Source organism: Taurulus bubalis, assembly GCF_910589615.1.
Source record: "Taurulus bubalis genome assembly, chromosome: 1".
Classification (NCBI taxonomy): Eukaryota; Metazoa; Chordata; class Actinopteri; order Perciformes; family Cottidae; genus Taurulus; species Taurulus bubalis.
This window is the reverse complement of record NC_136589.1, coordinates 13,650,902-13,669,626: the sequence shown is the minus strand read 5'-3', so window position 1 is coordinate 13,669,626 and position 18,725 is coordinate 13,650,902. Positions and strand designations below refer to the sequence as shown.

General features: G+C 39.3%; 1 protein-coding gene across 5 annotated transcripts in view; it reads left to right on the top strand.

Annotated features, from left to right (window-relative positions):
• The window catches only part of syne1b (spectrin repeat containing, nuclear envelope 1b), a gene marked incomplete at its 5' end in the record, with an annotated part of 79,928 nt that overhangs the window by 905 nt on the left and 60,298 nt on the right, over positions 1-18,725 (top strand). Inside the window, 24 exons of one of the 5 annotated variants that reach the window (XM_079227908.1) lie at positions 4,900-4,975; positions 6,178-6,239; positions 9,080-9,175; positions 10,988-11,071; positions 11,389-11,409; positions 11,922-12,014; positions 12,256-12,434; positions 12,542-12,738; positions 13,411-13,520; positions 13,953-14,003; positions 14,149-14,181; positions 14,439-14,546; positions 14,649-14,786; positions 15,230-15,394; positions 15,542-15,654; positions 15,771-15,939; positions 16,039-16,135; positions 16,264-16,284; positions 16,597-16,799; positions 16,957-17,121; positions 17,521-17,673; positions 17,776-17,919; positions 18,166-18,333; positions 18,507-18,665. In XM_079227908.1, coding sequence (XP_079084034.1) covers positions 4,900-4,975; positions 6,178-6,239; positions 9,080-9,175; positions 10,988-11,071; positions 11,389-11,409; positions 11,922-12,014; positions 12,256-12,434; positions 12,542-12,738; positions 13,411-13,520; positions 13,953-14,003; positions 14,149-14,181; positions 14,439-14,546; positions 14,649-14,786; positions 15,230-15,394; positions 15,542-15,654; positions 15,771-15,939; positions 16,039-16,135; positions 16,264-16,284; positions 16,597-16,799; positions 16,957-17,121; positions 17,521-17,673; positions 17,776-17,919; positions 18,166-18,333; positions 18,507-18,665 — 2,805 coding nt within the window. Of the gene's footprint in view, positions 1-4,899; positions 4,976-6,177; positions 6,240-9,079; positions 9,176-10,987; positions 11,072-11,388; positions 11,410-11,921; positions 12,015-12,255; positions 12,435-12,541; positions 12,739-13,410; positions 13,521-13,952; positions 14,004-14,148; positions 14,182-14,438; positions 14,547-14,648; positions 14,787-15,229; positions 15,395-15,541; positions 15,655-15,770; positions 15,940-16,038; positions 16,136-16,263; positions 16,285-16,596; positions 16,800-16,956; positions 17,122-17,520; positions 17,674-17,775; positions 17,920-18,165; positions 18,334-18,506; positions 18,666-18,725 lie in introns of those variants that run through there. The other 4 variants (XM_079227909.1, XM_079227910.1, XM_079227911.1 and 1 more) reach the window with 4 other exon arrangements.

Genomic DNA, 18,725 nt, shown 5'->3' with positions numbered 1-18,725 from the left:
GGTTTAAAATTAGCTCCTTCATTTTTTTCTGGCTCATTGAATCAGTCCATGGATGATCAGGAACATTTCATCTGGTCGGAGTCTTGACATAAAATACTGGAGTCACAAAAACTGTGGCTTCATGAATGCACAGACAACACACTGAACAAGACCACCACCTGACACCCTTTTTGCCCTTGGTAAGAGAGAATAGATCAATAGTGGGAGTCTCTTTTTGTTGGTGTTCCCCTTTTGTTGCAAGGGCATTAGGCCACTACCATCACGACAGTGGTCTGGTCGATTCTGGCATCCGCTTCCGCTCAGTTTAGATGTATTTCTGAACGTACACTATACCAGGAAATGTTATAGCTTGTTACCATAGAGACATTGTTATGAAACATTTGTCTGGGTGTGCCAATGCAGCCCTGTTTCTAGTTTCACACTTAGTATTATAACCACAATAAGGGTGAAGTGTGTCATGATAAAGAGCACCTGCCATTTGGCTTATTAATTCGTTTCACATATTTTGAGGCCCTTGCACTGACTCATGCCATGAACTGCATTATATGAATATATAAGCTAATGTTTAAGTCTCTCAAAGTAGGTATTTACTCATGTTAATGCTGTATAGTGTGATAATAAATGCACACACAAAAAAATATAAAAATTTCAATATACATTTTTAAGATAATAATACAAACACAATAAGTTACTTAATTTTTCTTTCTGACCTATCACACAAAATCCCCAAAATACATTACCTTTAATAATGCGTGAACCATGCACAAATGGCATAATCTGCAATGCAAAGTGCCAACCAGTATTGCGTGCATGTTTCATGACAGGATGCGGAATCTGGTGTGAGGTCACATCTGGAAGACATTATTGTGCCAGTGGCTTTACTAGGTGTTGGCTGTAGATGGCGGCAGCAAGCTGGTCTGGGCTTTTTCACTGTTCAATCAAACACAGCTTCCTGTCATTAAAGGCATCCTGCAGAGACGGTTAATGCAAGCTCACTTTGACCTGAGCAAAGGTCCATCTGGGTGGATGAATTATTGACACCAGCAAATCTGTAGTCTTGTGAATATATCCAGCTATTGTCGATTGTAGTAATCTTCCCTATGTATTAAAAGAGATTAATTCAGAGTTATCTGAAATGTATCAATAACCAATCTAAGACAAAATACTTTCTTCCAGTTTTTGCTGTCATCATGTTGTCGTAGTATTTGTGTGTTTGATTTCAGCTCCATAAGACCAAAGAGTAGCAACACCTTGTGGCCTTAAATACCCTCAGGGAACAATTGATGTCTGTTAGTTGCCTGGTGGAGTGTGCATGACAAGCGTGTTGCTCTCATTCCGCCTGGGTTTCTTGTGGGTTTCACTATAGTTTGGGCTGTGTGTCAAACAGGATATGAAGAAACGCAGCCGGTGAAGGGTTTGTGGTGACGTCTCATAGTTTGTACCACATACTAACAGATAAAAGCCTAATGATATAATTATTTTTTTCTCGGATTTTTAGTAATAAATAATGTAAAGGTAAATAGTTTTTAGCCTCTTTGCTTCCTGTGATAAGTAATCAAGTGACACAGCACAAAGGGAAAAATCATTAGGGCAGCAACAAACAATTATTTTCTCAATTCATGGATTATTTATTTAGTCTGCAGAATGTCAGAGAATAGTGGTAAAATGCCCATCTCAATTCTTCCAGACCTGTTTTGCCTGACCAACAGTTTAAAGTTCAGCGACTCAGCGAAACCTCACATTCGAAAAACCAGTGAACAATGAATCAATCATCCAAAAAACAATCAGCCAAAATGCCTACCTACTCCAAGGTTACAAGTTAAAACACTGTGAAGACAGATTATTGGAAGTACGTATTGGCCAAGGAGGTGGAGTAGTTGCATCCCGGTTCGAGTAAAGACAGACTAGCATGCATGTCAGCTGTAAGAGATGCTTCTACTCCACAGTGTCAGTAACAGCTGTGACAGCCATCACGCTGATATGATCTCATGAACAGAGAGCCTGATTCCCACTCGATACTAAGCCAGGCTGCAGAAGTTAGTCAAACAAACCATATCTTATGTATCTTCCTCATTTTATATCTTTGTATGTGAATATTAGATTGACAGTATTGCCATGTTGCTTTGAAGACCAGGAAACCATTCACAATGTCAGTAAATCCTCAGGCCCGTCAGAGCTAAAGTAAGGCTGCTCTCGACTAAATGGAACAACAACAGAGTGAGTGGGCTTTTACAGGGTCCCAGGTGACCAACACAGGCCAATGAAGCCAAGCACCTACAGTACATAATTGCCAAAGGTATCATCTGTCCTAAGATCACCTTAAGTACTTTATTACTCATGGGGATTGCAGATGCTTTGCTGGTGTTTGCTGGTGTTTGTTGGTGTTTGTTGCTGGGGCTGTTCACTTTTAATTGCCACTTTAATTGCTACTAGTACTACATCAGAGTACTACATCAGGCTTAATTAAAACAGTTGGCTTAGACATAATGACTTGATGATGGGGAGCTGCTTTACATAAGGATTTCATGCCTGTCAGAGATCCAGACCTGACCCACATACTACAATCTGAGTTCTCTTAGACTCTGGACAGCTCCTTAATAGCTAGCTTACATTTGAGACTGAGCAGCCTGAAAAATTAAAGTTATCATTTACAAGTTTGCGTTTTTATTTTAGGAGTACACTGGGTTTCTTTTTACTTCCTGAAAATTGTTTACGGGCTGAGTATTAAACCACAATACCTTCGTGTCTGTTGCACAACAGCTCCAAAGTTGGCCTTAATGCTTTCAGATTCATAATCTTGTTTGCTTATTTTTGAATCCCAGTTTGACAACTTAATTATTTTATGAAGCTTCCATAGTGGATGGATTTGGTCTGGAAGAAAGCAAAATGGATCTTATGTTGGGAAGTTATCAAAACAACTTTCAAGAATGATCATTCAAGCTCAAAATTTACAGCTGCTTGGGTTGCATTTAACATTTGAGAACTTGCTTCTGGCTACTGGCTTATTTTATTTAAGTGAGAAAACAGTTTTGTAGAAGAAACGCTTTATATATCTTGAAGTAAGCTATCAAAAAACATATTGTTTTTGTATCAGGGCCAAAATCCAGGTGTTGACTCTGGTGGGAACAAAAACACATCACTTCCTTTCAGTAGAGGATTTTTCCTGGGTTGGTCCTATCTGGCATCAGGCGTTTAGAATAACAAAAGTAAACAGCCTAAGTTTAAAGGTTATAGGTTGACTCACACCAAGCAAAACAAACATTTTTACAATAACCTTTTACTATCCACTGTTCTGGGACATATGCAGTATTTTTAGGAATGTTACCATAAAAGTATATGAAGTACTTTCATGGTAACATGGTAAGAGTAATTTATATATCAATAGAGTAGAGTATCCTTGGTCATTTTTAAAGAGGACACCCTATACAAATAATGAAACCCTAAAAATATGCAGTCTCTGTAGGTGGTTGGGTGTTGAAGAGTTAAAAACAATTCTAAAATAGAAAAAATGTTTGATAACAATTAATTACAGGGATAATATTTTTATTTTTACCTTTTTTGCTTGGGATTTAGATACTCATAAATGTGCATTAATTACAGTATGTCGGCACGCTAATTTTTGTCAGTGTACGCAGATGTCAGCAACATTTGAATGGTGCTACTTTTAACCTTTTACTTTTTTGACGTAAAAGGAAGAAAAAAAAGAATCCATTTCACCTAAATAGCTTTTCTGGGCCAGTTGCACCAGTGGTCTATAGAGCAGTAATAATAGAATCACAAGCGCAGGCCTATTTTTAGAATATCAGAGAAGCTTTTAGTATGCCTGTGGTCTTGAAAGAATAAAGGGATTTTTTAAGCTATCAAGTATTATACTTATTCACTATTGTGTGTTATATTCAGACGAGTGGAGTAGTCCAATAGAAAACCGACTGGCCAAAGATGAAGTTGTTCCAGTAGGCCTTACAGGACAAAAATGGAATATGCTTTAGAGCTTTTACATAATACGGTGTGTGAAGTGGGAATCCCGGAGTGGGTGTGTCTGCTTTGTCGTCACAATAGCGTTGGCACTGAGAGAGAGCAGGTGGTGGATGTCATTCACCAGCCTCAGCATTAATTATTGAGATCTATTGCACCATGGTGAGCTTTGTGCAGCAGTCTTTTAATTTAGTTCTGGGCTATTTAATCAATAGGCCTCATGGGACTTCATCTTATTTTACAGGCAAAAAAAGAAGAAAAACATTTGAAATAGAAATGTTACAATTACTTCATAATTTCCTTGAAATTTGCGATGCTTTTTAACTGTGTCAGTCTCATAGAAGATTAGGCAAATCTTATAGGCAAACACAGGTCCACACACACACAGACATGCATAAATCAGAATAATGCAGCCAAGGCTGTGACATCACTGCCTTCCCAATGCTGATTGGTGGAGCAGCTTCTAGCTGATCTCTCTCCAGCGTCAGATGGTATGATGATACACAGAGGCAGTGCAGCGGAGGCTGTGCACATCCTCACAGGCATGGATCCTCTGGATGGCAAAAACACAGCAAGATGGAAGGATGGGATTGTAAATGACCTGATCCGTTAGAGTCTTCTCCTCTGCCATCTGTGCGTGTGTGTGTGTGTGTGTGTGTGTGTGTGTGTGTGTGTGTGTGTCAGTGTGTGAGAGTGTCAGGGAGGAGGGGACGTTTTCAACACAGCCTCCAGCAGCTCTTTAGCTTTCACCGGGGAAACCAGGCAGCCAGATCTGTTGTGCTTCCTGCTGGAAAAGGAAAGGAAAAGGACAGCTGTGTGTTTTTGTTCCCAGTTTTCCGCTGTGGATTTTATTTTCACACATACATATATGTACCCTGGAACTGATGAGAGGAAAAAGGAGAGAGCCGGAGAGTGGGGTGTAGAATGGCTCACTATAAGGATGTATCTGTCAGAAAGACTTCTATAAATCTGGTGACTGGATTTTTTCAGTATCTACGTGGTAAGTAGGGCAGCAGCATCCTTCATCTTTCATCTGTGTGCACATACGTAGCTAATCTGGGATATAACTGGGAAAATAACAGATGCTAATGGTTTGTAGGTGAATCCCTGCTACATGAACTAGTTACAGTGTCATGCTGCTCAAACACAGCTGTTTGTGTGCTGCGCGCGTGTGTGTGTGTGTGTGTGTGTGTGTGTGTATCTGTATGTGTGTGCTATGCTTCAGTGGTCATTCCCTGTGCATCAGTGATGAAGCATTTGCCTGTGGGTTAACTCAATGTCTTTGCTCCCTGTATAGTGTTCGCATTGCTTCCCTCAACACATGACCACTGTCTATATCTCTAAGGGTGGATGTATAAAAATGGCCACTCCGTGCAGTGTGCAGCAATAGACTACCGGCATGCATGTCAGGGTGTTAGAAATCCGTCCCACACGCAATAACGGCACCAGTTTAGAAAAGAAATCTATTGCTTGGTCATATCTTCTGCATAATGCATGAAGCATTGGGACTGGATATATTAATAGACCACAAAAGAGTCTGGGGGTGACCAAAACAATCACGCATGTTATTACTGAACACAGAAGGGGCTCGCGAGATGTGTTGGCACAAATTTCCTCCCCACTCATTCTCTAATCTCCTTGTATGACCTCTTTCTGAGAGCCCTAGAGCATAGACGATACGAGCACCGCCAAGCCTGTGTTGTTCCCATTGCACACATCTAACCATTGCAGAAGTGGTACTTTGTAACATGTTTGGTGCAGGGTGGCTGAAATGCTACTTGACATACCAGAAGCAGTGTAAAATTAGGTTGGATAAAGTATGGTTCTGTCTGGGGGAGTCATACAATGGCCATTTTATATATATATATATATATATATATATATATATATATATATATATATATATATATATATATATATATAGTTAAAGATTCATATTTTATGATTGCACGGCAGCTACGAACCCAACCATAGCCACATCTAGAATAAATTAATGGCCACTTCTTAGCAAGAGCAAATCCTCAACCTCTGATCATAAAGTATAACTCTATGTATTGTCCACATTTGGTTGTGTGTCCTCTACGAGTATCAACAGCTCCTCTAGTCGCAAGCATGTGGCTGAACAGTCAACCGTCAAGAGCATGTGGCATCTTCCGAGTACTGTATTGACATGAACGTGACCTCTGTGTCTTTCATTTTCAGATGAGCAGGAGGCAGTGCAGAAGAGAACCTTCACAAAATGGATCAACTCTCATTTAGCAAAGGTAAGTGGGAATTTTCATCCATGCTCTCCGCTGCCTTCCCACTACACGGCTATCATATACCATTTGACAGGTGGCGAGAGATTATGGGGCTTTTCTGGCTCATCAAGCTCATGTAAGACAAATTGTCAAGGCAATTACATCACATGTAAAACTGGAAGCTGTGCTAAGTTGACCTTTTAGAGATGTTTTATTGCTCGTCATGATGATGTAGCTTCTCTTTGGTCTGTGGTATTTCAGGCTACTGACCGTCATGCCTGTGAATCCGACAATAATGGCCTCTAATAACACTGCACAAGAGATATAATTCAATTTACCCAGTTAACCGTGAATTAAACCGCCTTGTTTCTTGAGCATTTAAGATCATATCATGTTTTATGTGACAAATTTCTGGATCTAGTTATGGAGACAGAACGCACAGTAAAAGAAACCTAGGATTCTTCTGGCCTGTTTTCCTGAGAGGAGAACCATTAAAAAAGGTCATGCTGCTTGTTGCTTTGCTGAAAAGATGATGGAGCTCAGAGGCATCTTCTCAGTGCAGAACTGCAGTACAGTTTTAAACACCACCTCGAACACCACGTCAAACAAATCACCAGAACTGCCTTCTTTCATTTAAAAAAGATAGCCTGTCACTCTCCTCATCTGCTGCCTATTATTATTGTTATTATTATTATTATTATTATTATTAAAGAAGCTCACTACGGGCCATTATCGTTGGGTGAGCTTCTGTACCACTAGTGGAGTGTGTTTATGTGGACACATGAGAGGTACAGTATAATAGAATTATTCAGAAACTGGTGTGTGGGGTGTGTGTGTGCCCCCACAGTGTGTGTGTGTGTGTGTGTGTGTGTGTGTGTGTGTGTGTGTGTGTGTGTGTGTGTGTGTGTGTGTGTGTGTGTGTGAGTGTGTGAGTGAGTGCGTGTGGGTGTTTTGTTATTCGTGTGAGTGTGTGTATTTGTGGACAGGCTTGGCAGGCATAGTGATGCTTGTGCAGATGGAGAGCAAGAGGGTGAGGACAGTTCTCTGTAGGCAGTCGTTTGCTTCTACGGTTCAGGCATGTACAGTAAATTACAACAATAACATATTTTAAACTTAAATGTCGGATTACTTCAGACTGTGACTCTTAAATAACAAACTGTATTAGATTATGCAAACTGAAGAACTGTTCAGAATTCAGAATAAGTACTGAGTGACTGTAATCACTGATGACACAGCAGAGTGTTCAACTAGTCAGACGCCACTACAGGATTTAGGTCTGGAACCTGGCAAAGAGATTTAGTTTGGAGAGGTCTTTTGTTGAGCTTGATCTTCCCACATTAGTTCAAAGCGTTGCTTCTAAAACTTTAGAAGAATTTGAGTTATGTGGTGGGCCAGAGCAGAGACACTGTGTTGGTCTATTCTTCATTATTCATGCACTGCGCTCAAGCTCACTCACTGTGCATACCAATAGGACTAATGTAGCATAAGCTACATCATGAAAGAGCTTTAAAAGTCATATTTACACTGCGGACAGCTGTTGTATGAGTGATGATGGGCTGGCTTTACATAACAGTAACATTTACAGTAGACTTTTCTTATCAGTGTACAAAAGGTTTCTTGCAATAGTGTAATTGATGAATTTTGGTCTGAAAGGAATCTCCTGTTTGTGGGTGAAAGTGTATATTATCTAAGCTTGAACATCCTCCAGTCTTTATTTCCTCTGATATTGTATAACTGAGCAGTTTTTTTCTGTTATTTTCACAGTTTTTCCACTGTTAGGAAGTCTCATGTGACTCTGTTGCTCAGTTAATACATGGGTGGGAATGACATAAGCTATATTTGCGTGATTGTGCATATTAGCAGTTTGAAACTTAAAACTAAATATATATATATATATATATATATATATATATATATATATATATATATATATATATATATATACATATATATATATATATATATATATTTGTTTTTGTTTTAATTTGAGGAGAAGAAATACAATATATATATATATATATATATATATATATATATACATATACATATATATATATATATATTCTTATATACTGGATATTGACTCTCTTAACACATTACTGTATGTGCAGCCATGTAATACCATTTGACTTTTAGCTGCATGTTTTTGAACCAGTATGGTTCAGATAAATCTCAAGCAACTGATAATATTTGAAAAGAGCTTGCGGTACAAAAACACGACTCGTCTTCTTCAGTATTTTTGTGACGGGAAGAAGAAAAGTGTGCATGTACAGAATAACAGGACAGACACGTGCCTCTTCACACTGCTTTGCCCCGAATAGGCAGCCAACTGCATCCTGTCATGGAATATGTAGAGTTGTGAAATGACCTGTATATGGTGCCAACTAAAGAACTCCCATGTTGAGCTTTCCTTGTAATTACAACTTCACTCTGCTGAATAAATACACATCTGTTTCTTTTACTTATACAGTAATGCTCAGTAGGTTATAACGCTGTCATTCATCTTGGAGATTGTACAGCTCTGTAAATGTGTGGATATGATATCAGGAGATAGTCCAATTAGGGTTAAATGAGTATCATCGCTTCAGGACCGGGCACCAAGCCACTGCTGAGGAAAAGGCACCATCTTTTCAGCTGCAGGGAGGCTCTGTGGTCGTTTCTAACAAGCCTGTTTCTCACAAACAGCATTTGGTTTCCCCTCATCCCTGCTAATGGACTCGAATACTAATATCCTTTCACACTAAAGATTTAACAATGCAACATTGCTGGTTCTATAAATGCATTGGTTCTCAAGACGGATTCATTTCGAATCACAACTATTTTAATTTGTTGTTATGATAAAAGATGTGTTTTATCTCCTCCAGTATAAACCACCACTCGAGGTTAACGACCTTTTTGAGGACATCAAAGATGGGGTGAAACTTTTGGCTCTTTTGGAGGTTCTGTCTGGTCAAAGACTAGTAAGTAATACTTTAATTGAAATAACTTCTACCAAGATTACTACTTTCAGGATGTTTACAATCTTGATTTGATGTGTGGATTTAATAAAGGGAAAGAGCCACCCTGTATGATATCCACTTAGAATAATGAATATGTAAATCAAGGTACGCCTTTTCATCTGGGTCAACTTCACAGGTCAACTTGTACATGTATTCAATTCAATTTCAATTCAATTTATTTTGTATGTCCCAAAATCACAAATGCAAATTAGCCTCAGAGGGCTTTACAATCTGTACACATATGACATCCTCTGTCCCGGGACCTCACATTGGCACAGGAAAAAGGGAAGAAACCTTCGGGAGAGCAACAGAGGATTTAGGTTTAACAATTTACATAATTGTGAGCTGTGTTGTTGGTCTTTAAGTCAATTAAATACCTTTCAAATCCACTCATCTACAGCTTGGCAGCAAATATATTGCCAGATAATGATCTGCTTACCTTTTAGGAAATCTTCAGAGATGATAGTTAATTCAACCAGTTGAATTCACAGAATTCACATTCTAGATTATTATCCGTAAATGTTTAATTACACTCGGTCTATTTGAGGAAAAAAAGTTAACCGATGACTAAATACTGTAAATGCATAACAAATAACTTGTTATTATCAAATGCATTGAGCAATATATATATATATATATATATATATATATATATATATATACATATATATATTAAAATGTTGCATGATTAAATATAATAATACAAGTGCAAATTGTGATATATATATATATATATATATATATATATATATATATGTATATGTATATGTATATATATATATATATATATATATATATATATATATATGTATATATATATATATATATATATATATATATATATGTATATGTATATGTATATGTATATATGTACTGTATATTAATTTGACAAAACTGAGAACCTTTGGATCAAATTGTTGTTCGCATTAAGCGTTGGATCACTGCACAGAAATTGTGGGGCCATAATTTAGATCTGAGCCTCCCCACTGCGAGAAGCTTTTGACTCACTGGTGTCCGTTTCTCCCTCTCTCTATATCCCTGACAGGCACACACGGACACACACATGCACACACACATTTGTCTTTGCATACTTTTGAGAACCCTCATCGACATAATCCGTTCCCTCGCCCCTAATCCTAACCATGAGCATCTCAACTAAATGCTCATTCCCGCCCAAAGCTACACTTAACCTTAAAAACATTTAAACAGCCATTTGAGATCATGAAAGCCTGCCGACATGTCCCAACAATTCACAAATATCCTCATAACGATTGTATGAAACCAAAATGAATCCTCATAAAAATAGCAGTACATGCCCGCACACAAATAAACACAGTGGCCCAGACTCTGATAGGGATATAGTAATCAGACCTGTCTTAAAACAAACTGCCATGTCATCTGTAAAGCTGTTACGTGGCTCATGTCATGGTGAATACTGCCTGATGCTTATAAATTCACATAGACAGATCGTATTGAAGCTGGTTCTCACTCTGGTTTTAAAGCACAGGATTATACTGTTTCTCTTAAAGCTTTGGCGCTCACCACTTAATTTGTGTTAGAAAAGCCCTGCTAATATTCCCAGGCCACTTTCACTATTACTGTGCAACTAGTGGCAAATGAGTGGATAAGCAGTAAAGGAGACAAAATGACCATCTGCTGTGAATTTGTTACAATGTTTCAGAGCAGTAAGTGGTGGAATGAAGATATCCTCAGCTTTGTATAATATGGCTTTCTTGGCTTGCAATTTTTACTCTCTGTCCACTGTGTCTTAAGCCCCGTGAGCAAGGCCGCCAGCTGAAGAGGATCCACTGGGTTTCCAACATCGGCACAGCGCTCAAATTCCTCGAAGGCAGGAAGGTAAGCATTCAGTGATATCAGCAGTTTCACCTTTTAAATGTTTTTAAGTATTTTGGTTCCACAACTAAATATCAGCAGTGTTATGTCTTAAAGAAGTCCAGGGTATTAAGAACTCATTAGAAAAAGCTGTTGATTAGATATGTGTCAGTGTAGATCTGCGCAACGTGCACTATATTCAGAGATAGCAGCAGATAAAAATAGGAATTATTGATTATATAATCCATCTCTAAATCCCGTGGCTCTTATAAAGTATCTGGGCTCCCTGAGGACGGGGACTTACATTGTTGTGATCTCTCTCCCGTCATGTGTGCCTTCAGTCTGTGTATCGAGGATCTCCGGTCAGTCGCCATTAACCGCCCTGTGTGATCACATACTGTATGCATTCTTTTCATTTGATGCATGATGTGTACTATGCTAAGCAATGCTTGGATACAGACATTTCTGTTTCAATAAATGTAGTTATGACTCTTTGCTACTGACATGCATTTTTATGCATTTTCACTAGAACACTGGTTACTGATGTGGTTATCTCCAGTTTGGAGCTTCTAAAATGTAGAGATGTGGGCATGGCAAATTGAAGCCTTTCTCCAATGCAAGGTTTCCAGTGCTGTGGTACCTCTGATTTTACTTAAATGCGTAGTTGGATACAATTATCCTCTTTTTCTGTTTTTCCTGCTGGTTCACTTTTCAATGTGGCTGTTTCTGCCTTCCTGGTTTGGCTATATTACAGTACTTTGATGACGTTGAGCAAACAAAAGCTTGCAATTTCATTTTGGATAGTATGAAAGCTAAATAGATCTCACTTCCTATGATTTTATCATAATAATTCTCTTCCTGGTTTCTGTTCCAGATCAAGCTTGTTAACATTCATGCCACTGACATCGCAGATGGACGGCCATCAATTGTTCTTGGGTTGATATGGACCGTTATCCTCTACTTCCAGGTAAAACTTGATCTGATCCCTAAATCCCGAGAGTTTAATCATAACTGTGCTCACCCCAGCGTGAGTTGATGCACCTGGACCTAATCTTCTTTGAACAAATGTTGATCTTTGTCTTCGCATAGAATAATGTATAAAGCGGACAGCAACAGAGAGATTATGTCGTCAAAAAATAAAAAATGTTCATGTTGCTATGTTCACAATGCCCCCTCTTCTTTTGCAATTGATCGTGTTCCTCATTTAGATTGAGGAATTAACCAGCAACCTGCCAGCCCTTCAGGCCCTGTCCAACAGCAACTCTTCTGTGGAGAGTTTAGCCAGCTCTGAAGCAGGAAGCCCACCAATGAAGCGAAAGGTGGTTAACAGATTTCAGGGCAATGCCAAGAAGGCCCTGCTCAGATGGGTGCAGTGCACAGCAGCCAAGTATGTCACTTTCAAATCACATTTTTTACCTTTTTAAGATAAGTATATAAGGTGCTTTTGTTCTGTTTGTTTTGCTTCACAAAAATGGTTACGAATGTGTTTTTCAGGTATCATGGAATTGAGGTGAGGGACTTTGGTCCCAGCTGGCGTGATGGTGTTGCGTTCCAGTCGGTGGTGCACGCCATCAGGCCAGACCTGGTGGACATGGAGTTGGTGCGGAGGAGGAGCAACAGGGAGAATTTGGAGGAAGCCTTTGCACTTGCAGAAAATGAGCTGGGTATTCCCCGCCTGCTGGATGCAGAAGGTGCCCTCGATCTTTCCTGCTGCTTTCATTAAATATTCCAGTGTGGTAGACTGTTCAGACAAGATAGCATTGAATATATAGTGTTAAATAGTTGAGTATTTTGAAGTTTATCATTGTTATAGTCACATAAAAACAGCAAATTTATAGTAATATTTGAGTAATAATAAAGGAATATCTAATCTGATCTAATACTGTAATTAGAGCATGAGCGTTTATGTGTGCTGAAAAGATCAGTGACACCCACCAGAGGAATAAAATGCTGTGTTAACTTGTGGCTCTGACTTTTAGTCTCAGGAAGTGAAGCTGTCTGCAGTAGCTCTGCAGTCCTGTCTTCACGAGCAGAGTCATGATGCTTTAATGCACAAAGAGCTGCCCTGAAAGGCCTCTGTGTTTTACAGGAGCTTGAAACGTCAGGTCCAAGGATGGATACGGAAGTACACATGTATAATTAGCTGTCACGCCTGCAGAGAGTTACCCTCTTGAGGACACAAAATGCTTTTATTAATGTCATATGACCCAATACCCAATATAATGGCTCGGTCAAATCTGTCCTGTCTTTCTATAGTAATGAAGTAATGTTTTTTTTTAGGCCTGAAAAACATTTTCCATCAGCTTATTTACTGTCTAACGTTTTTACCCAGTGCATCATATAATGTTTGTGTTGCTCTGTAGATGTGGACGTAGACAAGCCAGATGAGAAATCCATCATGACATATGTGGCTCAGTTTCTCAAGCACTACCCGAACCCGCACCACTCTGAGACTGATGGACAGCAGGATGAGGTACCTTGTTTAAAACGTGCATATAACCAGTCCGACATCGGGGAATATCTGGGACACAATATCTGGGACAAATATCATTGTGGTACTGCTAAACCATCTAGCATAGTTATATAATGCAATGTGTTATTATTTCAATCATTAAATCGTATATGTTGTTGCCATCCACATTTCCTCGTACCACACATCTCGTGCATAACCATTCATGACCATACTGTATGCAGAAATCAACAATGTATGCTTGATGAAAACATGCTTTAACGGCTGCTGTGCTTAATTGTTGTAAGCTTGTGCAATTTTGTTTACTTGTCATTTTGTCACGAAGCTCTTATCATAGCATGAACACAGTAGTAATATAATCATCAAAATATTGCTTTTTCATCATCAGACTCATTTAATTTCTCCATCTACTTATTATTTGTTGTGCACATTAAGCTGCTTCTTGGCTCAATTCCAACTTTTGCACTGTCAGTGCCAGTACTTCAGGTGAGAGTTCAGGTCATAGTGCTGCATGCTCTCTGTTTGGAGTGTATTTCCAACTCTTTCCTTCCTCTTTTTTCCTCCTCGCTTTTCTAATGCACTGTGTGGTGTGTTTGCATCTCTTTGTGTGCCTTGCTGCTTTCCTGGATAGTTTGGTCCCCAAGATATAGAGCAAATGCTTGAGGTATGTTTCACTAAATTAACAGACTAAATCCTAAGTTTTTAAGAAGATGCTAGTGTCCAAACCCCTTTCCTTCTACCATGACTTATAATACCCTTCTATTCTTTGCTAAAACATAGAGGTTGGAAACATAGAAATGTGCTTCTTGAATGTCAATTTGGTTTCAGTTTCTGAACATTTTGGCAAGCTCATGTGAAAAAAAAAAGATTTGCATCAGTTTTTCCCTAAACTCTAACCTGGATGTTCCCTGATCGTGACAGAGAGAGGAGCGGAAGATTCTGAGAGAGCTGAAGGTGTTTTTAGATCAGCTGGAGAGAGATGTGCTGCGGGCCCAGGGCGCAGAAGGAAACCTCACGGACAAATATCAGGTGAGTCAGGCCTGGAAAGACGAAGTGCATCGTTCCATGACATTCTGCTTTGACAAAGACATTTCTCAACTCTCACCACTTTCATTGTTGTTTGTTCTGCAGGCATTCAAGAGCTTCCGTGTCCAGTATGAAATGAAGAAAAAGCAGACAGATCCTCTGCTGCAGCCAGTCCACAGAGACGGCAAGCTGTCTGTGGACCAAGCTCTGGTCAAACAGGCGTGGGACCGCGTGTCTGCCAGGGTAATTGCACTGCATGTAGAATTTATAACAAGCCACAAATAAAGGAGAATTAATTATGATAATCAATCATAAAGTAAAGATAACCTGATGATGAATAATAGATTGCCCGTTTGTTATTTGTCTTTATTAATTTCTATGCCATAGTGGAGATATCATAATGAGAAAAACACAACTCTCCTCTCTTCACTTACTGCCAGTGAAAGTTCAGTGGGATGGAAGCGTTTGAATGAGAGTTTGTTCAGAGGGGAGGAGACAGGAACAGAGGAGGTTTTGTTCACTGGGCAGCTTGCTCCTCTGGACAGCCACAGCTCATCTAGACTGGCATACAACTTTTTTGTGGTCTGATTGCTTGTGAACATGTGGACATGTTTTGATCAGCATAGCCTCCTCTATGGTGGGATCTTGTTTTGGTAGAGTGGGTTTTTAATGGATGTCAATTGCAGCTGCTGGACTGGCACATCCATCTGGACAAGTCACTGCCTGGTCCTCTGGGAGTCATCGGAGCCTGGCTTCACAGGGCAGAAATGGCTCTGAGAGAAGACATTCCCATCCAACATGCCCATGAGGAGACAGCCAATGTTCTGCACAGAAAACTAGAGCAGCACAAGGTAACACAGGGAACCTTTGAATGTCAAAGTGTGTGGATACCTACTGTACCATGCTGTTGACCTGGTAGATGTTTGAATTGTTTTACACAGGAACTGTACACAAAAAAAGTCAACGTGAATGTGATTATATGTGATTCATGTTTGCAGGAGGTATTAAAAAACTTGGAATCGCACAAACAAACCTTCCAGCAGATCCACAGGGACAGATCAGTGAATGGGGTGCCTGTCCCACCTGAGCAGCTCCAAGACTTGGCTGAAAGGTATGACCTTTAGCAGAGTCTGGTTTTTAATTAAGTACAACTTTTCTGTGTTTAGATGACTCTTGTAAAATCAAAGCAAAAATGAAATAATTACTAAACATATGTTTACTTTGCAGATTCAATTTTGTGTCCACATCATCACACGCTCACTTGATTAAACTGGAATTCTGGGAAATGAAGTATCGACTGATGGCATTTCTTATGTTGGCTGAGTCAAAGCTCAAGTCCTGGATCATTAAATATGGCAGGCGGGACTCAGTGGAACTCCTGTTGCAAACCTACCTTGTAAGTGAAAATGATTGGTGCTGTACTTGCAGTATTTAAAAAGTCTCTGTGTCTACCAGACTATTTAATCTGAATTTCATGTTTGCATTTCGATTCCAGACTTTTGTTGAAGGCCACAGGTTTTTTGAGCAGTATGATATAATCCTCACAGGCCTCAAGCAAGCTGCAGAGGTTTATGTAAAGTCAGACAGTTCAAGTAAGACTCTTCTCTGTTTTTATTACCAATTTGTTTATGTATATATTATTTTTATTATACGTATATACTGTGTCTATACATTTTCTTGGGCTCATGGAAACAGTCTTATTATTGATTTCATGTTACAGGGTCTAAGACCTGTAACAAAGGTAAGTCCAAATACAGCCTGATAGCTTTTAAAACCTTACCTTTGCCTGTCTCCTGAGCTGTTTTTTTCTGTAAATGTGGGGCTGCACTTTTCTTTTATAACATACTTTTAATCCCCAGAACTGACAAATATTATTCTTGCACTGTGCATGAAAAAGTAACAATAATTGCATCAATCGGAATGCTATCGTAGCACGATCTTTCTGACCTAACAGATTGTAGCATTGGCCAAATGGCCACATAATCAAACGCTGTACAGTTAATACCCATATTGGTTTCAACTAAACCGAACTTGTTCCATGATTAACTTTCAGTTGATGAAGCAGAAGGGGTTAATAAATTCCTCGGTGATGCCACGGCTCAGTGGAGGAACCTGGCTTTGGAGGTGCGGAGTGTTCGCAGCATGCTGGAGGAGGTGATCTCTAACTGGGAGAAGTACAGTAGCACAGTGGCGTCTTTGCAGGCCTGGCTAGAGGACGGTGAGCAGATGCTCAATCAGTCAGAGAAGGCCAAACGTGTAAGTACAATCACAGATACTATGGTAAACAGTATTATTTGTAATATACAGCTTATATTTATGCCGCTAAACTGAATGAGGAATTTTTTTTTCTCAAAGGTCACAAAGCATTTGAGCCACTGCAGCAATGGTCTTTGTTTTCCTTTTTCTCTTTTAGGACTTCTTCAGAAACCTCTCTCACTGGATGCAGCAGCACATGGACATGAACGACGCTGGGAACTTTCTCATTGAGACATGCGATGACACAGTCTCACGAGATCTGAAGCAGCAGCTTCTCCTTCTGAACGGGAGATGGAGGGAGCTGTTTGTCAAAGTCAAACATGTAAATTAAATTTGACCAACTGGTTCAAGGTTCAAGGTTTTTATTTGGCCATTTGTGCCTAGACCAACAGTCCAGGCTCATTGGAATTTTTTTCACAGGGGTCTCAGAGTCAACAGTTTTGGAAGAAATAAAAATAAGAAAAAACACACTATACAGTAAAGAGGAAAAATATAAAATATGATCAAGGCCTGTTTTAATACGAAATATAAAATATGAAATATGAACACTGTAGATACTGCGGTGTATATATATATATATGTGTATGTGCAAAGGTGGTTATTAGATACTGTTTTTTACTACAGTGATAAATAAATAAATATCGTGAACCCACACATTAACTTAAATTTTTAAAAACGATAAAAATTATCCACTGACTGTCTTCCTCTATTTCATTGGCAGTATGCAAGAGCAGACGAAGTAGATAAGTTGCGACAAGACTACCAAGATGGGATTAATATCTTGAAAATGTTCATGGATGCAACCAACGAGAAGATGACTGCTCCTGTCCAAGTATCTTTTCTGAATGTCAGAGCCTTTGTTCAGAATGTTGAGGTAAGCAGCTGATTCGCTCATCTTTTCCTCGGGTAAGACTGATTTTAATCTCTCTGCTGTGCAATGAAAAGAAATGTTACTCTCTATTCCAACTTACTTTAGGAAGTCAAGCACAAAGTGCCTGCTATGGAAGCCGCCTGTAAGGCAGCGAGCCGCACTGCTCAGCTGTTGACCAAAGACACTCCACAGGAGGAAGTTTCACAGATGATGGCTGTGATGGCCTCAATCAAAGAGCAGCTGAGCAAGGTGTGTGCATGTAATTATACAGTATGTACACGTGTTGAGCTTCACTTCTCTTTGTATGAGTTTGTGTGGATACATTATCGTAAAACTAGTGTTTTTTATATACATGTTTTTTACATAAAAAGTAGGCAAAAGCATGGCCAAACCTTAACCAAAGTATGGTTGCCATTTATTGTATTTGATTTAAGTTCAAAACCACATATCAGTCACATGTGATTCTCTTTAATCAATATGCTTTTCTCCAATCAGGTAAGGGAGACATGTTTGCCTCTGCTGAGGGAGTCCCAGTCTCTATTACCGCCACTGGAAGAAATGGAGAAGAACATCACAGGCTTCTACCAGGCTCTGGAGAAGGCCAGTCATATTACCAGCACCGGCGACTGTGAGGGACCAGTAGACTTCAAACAGAATTGCCAGGTAACTAACGCAAGGGTTTCAATATGTTGCCATTTTAGGGTAAATAGATAAATAAATTGAATAATATACCCAATACCAAACATGTTTGATTTGTCACAATGTTTTAAAGTAAAAAGCACAGCTTCAAGATATGAATAAATTACTAACACTCAGCTTGCCATTGAATGTTGCAGGAGCTGGTGACCTTCACACAAAGCTGTAAAAAGTGTTTGACAGCAATAGAGAGAAACCACCAGACCATCCAGAAAATAATGAACGGCAGTAACAACCTCGAGTACATGGACATGAACCTTCTGCAGAAAAGAGTAGCAGACCTGCAGTCCTCCTCACAGGTACATTTGACATCGAGGCCTGTTTTAATTTCTGTTCAGCTCTTAGAACTGTTTTGGTAT